The following is a 10,322-nucleotide window of genomic DNA, read 5'->3' on the forward strand; positions in this document are numbered from 1 at the left end:
TACCATAGGGGGTCACTCAGCCCCATGGTCCTGCTGTCTCCTCTGCTGTGTGCTGGCCACCTGGGCACCCCCTTGCCTCCACCTCTCAGGGCCTCCCTCCTGTGCAGAGCAGGTTGGGGGGCGAGTCTGTGGCTGCCCACCTCAGGCATCCATCCCTCCTGCAATGAACGACAGCGCCCTGCCCCCCCAGGTTAACCACGCTCCAACCACGGACACGGGGCAACGTCTGAAGATATCCCATTGGGGGGCGCTACTGGCATCCAGCAGGTAGAAGCCAGAGATGCCCCACAATCCATGGTGCACACCCAGCCCCACTGCTGACAAGGATCCGGCCCAAAACAGCAGCCGTGCAGGGCTAAACCTGGGGCCAACAGGCAAACGGCAAGCCAACAGACACCAGTCTGTGTAACGTTTACACAGAATCCTGAGCACACTAAGTGCTCTTAAGAGTAAAGGAAGCTGGGGCCAGGGATCCGAGCTGAGGCTGATGCGGCAAGGAGGAGGAAAGCTCTGGACCTACGACAGTCCAGGCCCAGGAGGCAAGTGCACCAGGACATGGGCCTAGAAGCGAGAGGGAATGGGGAGAGGCCAGGACCAGCGGGTGTGGCTGGGAGACCTGGTCCCACATGGCCTCTCGGGCTGCTCTCAGGGTGCAGGGCACAGAGGGCAGCGGGAGTCCACCCCCTTGCTGCTGGCATTTGCATGAGTTCACAGGGCCACCACCGTGAGGGCACCTCGGCACTGTCCAAATGCCCACTGACCCAGAAAACCCACTTCAAGGAATGCATCCCTAACACACGACTCCCACGAGACAAAAGGAATGGAGAGCCACCAGCATGTCGTGAACACCTACTGTGTGCCTGGCCTGTGCTAGCATTTAATCACATCTCACTGGATCCGGTCAGCAACCCCCGGAGACAGGGATGAACAGGACGCATTTTACAGATGGTGACATTGAGGCCCGGGGTTTGTAAAATCAAGAGACTGGCCCAGGGAACTGGAAGGCCCCAGCAGGCCCCTGGGCAGGACGGGGGGCGAGCGCTCTCTATGCAGGAGGAGGAACGTGGATTTTGTGAGAGAGAAAACGATGGTCTCTCCACAGAGGACTCCAAGGAGCAGGGCACTTGGATCCGAACCACATGCTGTATGAGCTACTTAAATGCAAGTAATTTATATAAAATAATCAGAAAGAAAGAAGCCCTGTGTCAACCTTGCTTCCTGGGCTTCTGTGGGGCTGGGCCTCAGGCTCCTCCTCCACCTGAAATGGGGAGCTGGGCTCACTGGCGTCCCTCGTGGGGGCTCCCAACAGCAGGACCTGCTCTACTGGATGGTGCCTCAGAAGCTGGCCAGTGCGGATACTGGGGCAGAGGCCTGGAGGCTTGCATGGGGTCACATGCCAGGGCAGCAGCATGGCCGGGACCCCAACACTGACCCCAGCTTCCTGGACCACCTCTTCTCCCCGGGGTCACACCCCCCAAGATTCTGACTTCCCACACCTCAACCACAGCCACTGTGGTGGAGGCCAACAGATAGCGAGTGCGAAAAGACAGGCTTTGGCCCTGGGAGACCTGAGCTGCTGGGTGACCATGGGCAAGCCACACACCCCTCCCTGAGTCTGTTTCCTCCCTTCAAGTTCTGAGGAGTGCGATGACCTTGACCTCTGGGAGAGGACTAGTCAGGGGTTGTTAAGAAAAGTCCTGGGGGCAGACCTGTGTGACCTTGGGCAAGTCACTCCCCACTCTAGGCTGGTATACTTGTAAAACTCACGGATGACAATACACCCATGTTGCTGGGTAACCATGACAGCTAAGTAAGATAGCGCACATAAAACGCCTGGCACAAAACGGATCGGATCAGCGGCCGCCCTGGCCCAAAGGCCTTCAGTCACCAAGGCAGGCCCCAGACTGCAAAGTGAGCCCGCAGAGGACTGAGTGGGCCCTCAGACAGCAAGGCCGGCCCCTAGACCACAGAGCCCAGGCTTCAAGAGGTTAGGAGTAGAGAGGGACATTCCCACCAGAGCCTCAGGGAGACGGGACGCCCCTTTTGCTTGGGCGCGTGGGCCGAGCTCCTACAGGTTTGCACTTGGGGCCGCGGCCAGCTCCCCCAGGCCACCTGGAAACAGTGCTGGGCCCCACACTCCTGCTCCTGCAAAATGGTAGACGCACCTTTCCTTGGCAAAGGCCATTCTTGCTTCATTATCATTTGTATCGGAACAAAATCTTACAAAATATGGGGTTAATGGGGAGGATACCTAAATAGGCAAAAATGCTAATATATAGCTCAAGTTCAAATTCAGCACTGAATGGGCACCTACAGTGTCCCTGAATCTGCCAGGTCTCATCCCTTCTCACCCTCAACAGCAGCCTGAGATGTGGGCATTTCCATTCCACTGGTTCAGATGAGAACACTAGAGCCCAGGAGGTCACAAAAGGGAGTTGGGGCGGAGTTGGGCCTAGAACCTGGAAGTCCCCCCAGACTCACCCAGCAAGGGTCTACCAGCACTATCTTGGGGTCTGCCCCAGGCAGCTGGGGTGGGGCAAGCTGTGCCCGTAGTAGGAAGGTATGGGGTAAACCAGAAGGCCAAGACACAGACCTGCGGAAGGCCAGGGAGGGCAGGAAGCATCCCCAGGCCCCACACCCAGGGCAGTCTCGGGCAGGCCTCCCACCCATGCCACAGCAGGCACTGACCACCAACAGTGACAACGCACCCACTCTCTGGGCACAGAAGTGCTTCTCAGCTCTCTGTTTACTTCCTGATAATATGCAAACATCTCCACCGACGCCCAAGGCCCCTCCCTTGTCACCTCACACCCACTGGCTCATGCAATCCTCAGGAGGCACCTTTGAGGCTGGTGGCCTCACCAGCACAGTGATGCGGATAAGGAAAGTCAGGACCGTCAGGGTACAGCTACCTAGGCTGAGCACTGCACTATTTGGGCCTGGGAGTTTAAGATTCAATTACTGCAACAATAACAGCTGCAAACACTCATCTACACTAACTCTGAGCCAGCCCCCATGCTCAGCCCTTCCATACACTAATGCAGTGAGTCGTCACAACAACCCTGCAATTCAGATTCTAGTATCATCCCCATGAGACAGACTGAGGCCACACAGCTCAGGAGTGGGGGAGACGGGTATGAACCCAGCCAGCTGGCTGCAGCCTCTCCCCACCATTATGTGGCTGTGCAGGCCCCATGAGCCGTGGTGGGGGCAGCCCGGGGATTCTGAAGGACGATGAGCTTAAACGTACCCCTCATACGTTAACCCTCAATTTAAAAAAATAATAAAGAAGTGATTATTACAAAGTCAGGATGGTTGTAAGGGAAATGCAATACGGTGGGGGGGGGCACTTTGGGGTACAGTAATGTCCAATGTATTTAACTGAGTATTGGGTACACAGGACTCATTCCTTAAAATACAGAGATACATTCTCTATATCTTTTTGGTGTCTGTAATATAGTTACAATCTGAAAGTTTGAAAGGAATGGAAGGCCCGCCTGCTGGGCTGGGGGTCAGCCAGGAGGTGAGCACAGAGCCCCCTGGCAGCAGGGCACCACCTCCCAGAGAAGCCGGGGCGGTCCCTGGATGCCACCTTAGCCATGACACTCCAGAAAGGGACAGGGTGACAGGGACCTGTGCCCGAAACTGGAGGTCAGGGGGAGAAAAGCCCCCTCAGAGTGAGCCCGTGACCTTGCGAGCTGGGTACAGCCCCCAGGCTTGGTGTCTGTGTGCCGCAGAGGGGCCTTCCTTCCAGGTCGTCACTGCCCAGCCCTGTCTGCTCTTCACAGCCTCCGTAGGAAGCTTTTCGGGGTTTCCGTGGTCAGTGCTGGGGAGGGCGTCTGCAGAAGCAGCTAGCTGGGCAAGCAAGCCCGGCGTGTGTGGGTAAGGCCGAGAAGGCAGGCCGAGGGGAGGCACGGACGGTCCCCAGCAGCTGCAACCCCAACACTGGCAGCTGAGCGGAGGCCGGGGTGGGCTCAGCACTCCATCTGACCGGGGTAGGGCTCTCTGTATGGCATCCTCTGTGCCGCCCCGTGTTCTTCCACTGGGACCCAAACATGACACACAGCACCCACCCTGAGACCCCAATAATACTCCACATGGCCACCCAGCCAGGCCCTGCATCCAACTGCTCCCCTCATCTCGGCCTCCCATCCACTGACATGCTTAACCTTGGATCTGGACTCTCAGAACCACGACTCCCAAGGCCTCTTCCTGCCCCCAGGCAGAACTCTTTGAGAGTCAGGGTGTTCCTCACTCGCCCCTGTGCCCCCACAGCCAGCACCACGCCCTGCACTGATGAAGCCCCACCAGCTGAGCCCTGGCCTCGGCAGCCTGAGTCCCTCCTGAGTCCCCAGCCCATATCTCCCTATGCTCAACGGAGGCAGAGCTGGAAAATGAGCCCAGCACCCAGCCCTTTCTGTTCCCCATACACCCTCAGGAAGGCCCAAGAGGCAATGGGAGTCCCCAGCTCCGGCTTGGCTACCAGTGGAGAAAGAGCTTGGTACATTCTGCTGGCATCACAGGGCCCTGCAGCCACAGAGTCCCATGTCACAGGGCTTATGAGTCTGTCACCAGAGGTCAGGGTCCTACTTACTCATCCACCAATGAATGCCTACCATGACCATAACAATAAGACAATAACAGCAGATGGCATTCATTAGACAAATACTATCTCCAATCTTTACCGCCACCCTGCAGGTAGGGGTGTTTACTCCCACTTCACAGAAAAGGAGACTGAGGGTCAGAGAGGGCACATGAGGAAGTCAGGAAGCAGTGAAGTGAATCAGAATGTGAACTCGGCCTGTCTCTCCCCTGAGCCCAGGCTCTGCACCTCCTTCCTGTCTCGCCTGGGTTCTTTGGCGACTGAGGACAGTCTCACTGGCCCACTACCTGACACTTAGCAAGAGTGGAATGAGGCTGTCAGCATCCATCCTCGTGGCTGCCCGCGAGACAGGCAGGAGAGGTCCCTATTCGTGTTCTGCAGGTGAGGAAACTGAGGCCTCTCATCTGACAGGTGGGCCATGCCCAGGGGCTGAAATCATTTACAGAGTACAGTGAATATGATTTTCCCAACGTCACACAGCAAAAGAGACAGCTGAGATTTGACCGCAGGCACCTCCACACCTGTCTCCCGGGAGACACCCCACACCACCTCTCCTCCCCAGCATCCCGGAGCCCCAGCAGCACTTCTGAACCTGAGGATCCTCTGGGCCAAGGGTGGTGAACAGCCACCGCCACCTGCTTCTGTTCCGTGAGCAAGAGGAAACAGGGCCCTTGCCTAACAGAGGAAGTTCCTGGGCGGGGCGGGAGCGGGGCCAGGAGGGCCTGCCCCAGGGTCCAGGCCCAGTGTGAGGTCCAGGAAGGGGGCCACCTCTGACGCCCATCTCGGGGCTAGATGCTGACCTGCGAGACCGGGGCTCACGGCCCCCTGCCCATCCACCAGCCAGCAGGCAGAGCCCCTTTAAGCACCAGCCAGTTGGGCTGGCATGCCCGGCGGGTGAGTCAGCACCCAGTGCCCGCTGACTCACCCACCGGAAGCCTCCCGCTGCCCCAGCCCTCTCCCCACACAGGCAACTGAGAACTTTGCTCCTTTAGGGCCCCGAGCCACGGGCTGGCTGATAGAGAGTTTCCTGTGCGTCACGCCAGGGGTGGGGGAAGTCCCCAAGGTGTCACCCTCCAGTCTTTCCGACGGCAGGGATGGGACAGGATGGGGGTTGAAGGGGGACAGTGGCCATGGCAGGCAGGACCAGGACACGGTGCTCCCGAAGCCTCAGTGCCCCCACTGGGCAGCTAGGAGTCACGTGAAGATCAACCATGAAGTGCCCGCACGGTGGCACTGGCAGCAGGGACAGTAACAGGATACATGTGGTACCCCCAAGGACAAACGTGGCTTGAAGCAGCAGACCCAAACCATGCCAACTAAACGTGCCTGACCACTGGCCCCAGCGCCTGCTGCCCTCAGCTTCTGACCCCAGATGGCATGTGTGAGGAGGCGGGGGGAACCAGCAGGGCTGAGGCACCGGGGGTCGCATGGGCTCACGGAAAACTCCCCAGGCCTGTGGCACAGAGGATGGCGCAGGGCACCAGCTGCAAGGCAGGAAGCTCAAAAGTAAAGCTCCCTTAAGGTCAAGTGCCAACCACGCCCTGTTTTGTTCAAATTCCTCTGAGAAGGTGGAGACAAGCACAGTGCTGGAGGGCCCTGTGCCCAGGATGGGGAGGGCAGCCAGGTGCGGACCCCAGCTCTCTGGACTTGGTCCGGCCCCTCCCGCGTGTGACCCCAGTTTTGTCATCTGTCAAATGGGACGGACTGCAGTGAATATAAAACGTACCAACTGTAAAGGGCTGTGTACATGAAAGGCATCACCTCTGGCTCAGTCCTTCCTCCAGGTCAGGCATGGCCTGGGGGAGACGCCCACGAGACAAAGGCGTAATAGAGCGAACCACCAGCTGGGATGGTGGGGTGGTGGTTGGTGGGGGGAAACCCACCAGCTCAGCTCAAGCATCCAGCACAAGAATGGGACATAAAGGAGCACTAGGGAGACCTTTGGAGATACACAGTCCTAGAGAGGACCCTAGCTGTCACAGCTGTGTGACCCAGACAAGGCACTTAACACCTCTGAGCCTCAATTTCCTCATTTATAAATGGGGCTGTGAGGAAGAAATGAGCGAGTACATGGAACAGGGAGAAAAGCCTAACAAGTGGTATCAAGAGTTTTGCTGAGGTGGCATCATGGCTCCCCCCCTTCCACAGACCCCAAAGAGGCTGACGGGGTCCCTAAGCCTTTCAGAGGCTCCTGCCCCTCCATCTAACCAACCCCCACCATCAGCTATTACCTGGACCCACAAAATGGAAATTCATCCTGATTCTCTCTGCAGAGAGGCTCAGAGAGAGCAACACCAGGACTCAAGTCACACAGCATATGGGGACCAAGCAGGGCCTCTCCAAAGTCCCTTCTCCCTTCACACCTGGGACCCCCCTGCCTTCACAATTCTACACCGTTAACTTTTATTTGGATGCGGCATCCCTTGGATGCGGCATCCCCTGCCTGGAAGAGCTGAAAGGGCATTCTGAGACAAACATGGCTTCCACACTCTTCCTTCTGCCCATGAAAACGCCGCAGCCCAGAGAGGTGAGGGACCTGCCCGAAGTCCCCCAGCACTGACCAAGCCAGGCACACACCCGAAGCTGGAGAAATGTCTGATTTCCTGGGTCTCCAGAATGGAGAAGCTTATGATTTCCCAGTTCCCAAGCTCCACGAGGTCTGTACAGTCCAAGTCCCTCCCCAGCCACCTCCCCCCTTGAGTGCCTCCTGAGTTACTCACGGTGGTTGGGCAATGGTCAGGGATCCGGCCTCCCACTTACGTAAGACGTAATTACCCTGCCCACCGGGCCAGCAGGGCTCTGGCCCACAGCCGCCACAGCCGCTGGCAGCAGGGGCAAAGAAGGACCCACACCCGCCTCAGGACCCCCACATGCCCTGGGGTGCCGGGGACCCTCCAAAGAAAGAGAGGTAGGAATTATCTCTGATCAGAGGCCCATTAAGTGGCATTGTTACCTTTTCTCCACCTCACTCTGCAGCTGCAGAGACAAGGCCTTGTGAGGCCTTCCAGCAAGAAAAATGGTACCACTGGAGATGCGGCAGCTGTCCCTCCCTCAGCACCTACTATGTGCCAGGCACCATGCTGAACTCCCCATCTCATCAACCATGCTTGCTTAAAACTCGTCAGTATTCGCTACCTCGTATCATATCCAGAAATCCACACAAGGTAGGTGTGATTACTCCCATTTTGCAGATAAGGAAACTGAGGCCCAGAGACACTCCTGCTTGCTGGGGTGAGGCAGCAGCAGGTTTAGAGAGCCGGGAGGCAGCCCATTCATTACAGCTATGTCCGGTTTGGAAATCTTACACAGCCCAGCCTGCTGAGGCTCCCACATGCCAAAAACATCCTTTCCTCTTCCTGCAAAAAAAAAATCCCCCTTTCACCCTCCAAGTTCCCCCCCTCTCCCGCCCCGCATGACAAATCCTGCTGCCGCCCGCAGCCGCCACCTCACAAAAATTTCCAGGAAGGCCAGCTACTTGGAGAAGACAAGAGCAAGCCCACTGCACAGCCAGCATACTGGCCTAGCAGCTGGCCCACGACCCAGAGGCAGGGGGGACAAGCCTGGTATCGATCAACCCTGGAGACACAGGGGAGCAAAAAGCGGTGAGGTCCCCAAGTGCAGAGAGACGCTTGCAGGTCAAGACAAGGAAGAGCTGACGGAGAGGGGGCTGTGCGTTAGCGTGGGCTGGGAGGACGAGAGACGTCCCTGGGGCAAAAGGCTGCAGGGTGGCGAGCCCACCAGGGACGGGGCAATGAGGGGTCTACAAGGATGGAGAGAGGGGAGAGGAGAGAGTTCGTAGCTGGAGTGTAGCCAAGGCACTCACATGGTTGGGGGGGGTATAGTGATTCCCCAGCGGGGGAGCACTGCTGGGGTGTCAGTTAAATCCCAGCCTGGCTACAGCCCTGGGACCAGGGAGTTGGGGGCGGTGGGGGGGGGGCCTGGATGCAGGATCACAGCGAATCCCACCTGGATCCAGCTGAGGGACCCCTGTTGGGAGAATTCCTGTTCTGGGTGCAGGTAAGGCCTAAATGAGGAGGTCAGAGTGAGGTTCCTGACCTGGAGCGGGGTAATGAGAATAATCAGACGGAGATCCTGGCCTGAGTTCGGCCTGAGGGCAGTCCCAAGGCCTAAACTGGGGGTCCAGGTGAGGTCTAAGCTGAGACCGAGACCCAAGCAGGGACAGGTTCTGGGCCAAGGTGCTGCCTGAGTCCGGTACGGGATGGAATGGGGATCACACAGACAGAGCTCAGGGTTCGCAGCCCAGGCCCAGATTGGACACGGGGCCGGGGGGGGGGGGGCGGCGGAGGGTCCAGCCACGCTCCCTAGCAGGGGCTCCTACCTTTGGTCGGGGGCATGCTGGAGGGTTGACTGGAGGCGGGCGACTCCATGGTGCAGGAGGGTCCAGGGGCGGCAGCAGGAACTAATCGAGAGGGCGGCGGGCTCTACGCGGACGGAGAGCGTTCATGGCTGCGGGCAGGGGGCCCGGGCGCGGTGGCGGAGCAGAGGCGGCGGCTGCGGCGGCGGCGGCGGCAAATACGCGTCCGCGACGGGCGGTGCCGGAGTCAGACTGGGCAGCGCCGCGGGGGCCCCGGCCGGACGGCGCCGACATAGGCCCCGCCCCCGCTCGTCGATTGGCCCGTCAGTCTCCAGGGCCCGTCCCCTGCCTATCAAACGCCGGCCTTGCTCTGTCTGTCACGCACAGGCCTTGCCCCTGCGGGCCCTAAATCGGGCTCCTCCCACTGTCTGTCAAGCCCCGCCCCCCACCCGGGAAACCCTGGCCCGCTCAGGCTCCTTCCCCTCTTAGGCTGGAGCAGGGTCCCTCCCGCTGCCTGTCAAGACGCAAGCCCCGCCTACTCCCTGGGACTCACAGAGCGCGCCTGGCGCCTGTCAGGCACTAGGCCCCGCCCCCACGCTCTCCCAGCCCGGCAGTGCTCTGCCAGGGAGCTTCGTGGGCCCGCCTGGGGTGCGTAACCTGGAAAAAACCCCAGCTATCCAGGGGTGGCGGGACTGGGGCCGTGGGAGCGGGAAGGCAGAGTACTGTGCGGTGGTTAAAAGGGCACCCCTCAGGGCGAGTCCTGGGTTCAGATCCCTACTTGGCTATGACTTTGGGCAAGTCAGGTAACCCCCGAGCCCCAGTTTTGGCCTCTGTGAAAAAGCCACCATAACAGCCCTGCCTCCTCGCGCTGGTCGTGAGAACGAGACCCGGGCTTTGGCAGACAATCATTGGTGACTGAATGTTGCAAAACGCTGAAACCACGATGTCCCGCATGCATCTATTCCCTGCTTCTGCAAACATCCACCAAGCACCTGCGTGACGTCAGACACGGTGGAATGGGTGGGGATAAAGTGGGGAACCTTGTGGTACCTAGCGAGAAGTCAGTAAATGTGGCGTTCATGGTCATGTCAGTACTGCCCCTCCTTCTCTACCTGGCAGGGAGTAAGGTGGGCTTTTGTTTCTCTTCTCTGCTCTTGAGGCCTCAGTCTGTATATATAGACTATGTGATGTATAATGGCCAGACAGAGGAGTCCTCCCATGTGCTTCCACATGGAGTCTAGGGGCATTTTAGGAGCCACTGACCAATCTGACCCTGGAATCAGGTGACTCAGATGGAAAGCCATGGGCTAGAGAGGGCAGGAAGTGCCTGGCAAGGGTCAAGGGGTCAGCCCCTTGCCTCTGGGCAGGCATGAGTGTGTGACCCGCCAGGGAGCTCACGTGAGG

General features: G+C 58.8%; 1 protein-coding gene across 1 annotated transcript in view; it reads right to left on the reverse strand.

The window, feature by feature from the left end:
• Window positions 1-9,159, reverse strand: part of MAP2K3 (mitogen-activated protein kinase kinase 3) — a 30,034-nt gene extending 20,875 nt beyond the window's left edge. The window contains exon 1 of the mRNA XM_039227351.1: window positions 8,943-9,159. Within this exon, the coding sequence (XP_039083282.1) occupies window positions 8,943-8,991 (49 nt within the window). The 5' untranslated portion in view covers window positions 8,992-9,159. The remainder of the gene's footprint in view (window positions 1-8,942) is intronic.
• Window positions 9,160-10,322: the final 1,163 nt, after the last annotated feature.

Source organism: Hyaena hyaena, unplaced genomic scaffold (assembly GCF_003009895.1).
Source record: "Hyaena hyaena isolate Hyena2069 unplaced genomic scaffold, ASM300989v1 scaffold_27, whole genome shotgun sequence".
NCBI classification, from domain to species: domain Eukaryota; kingdom Metazoa; phylum Chordata; class Mammalia; order Carnivora; family Hyaenidae; genus Hyaena; species Hyaena hyaena.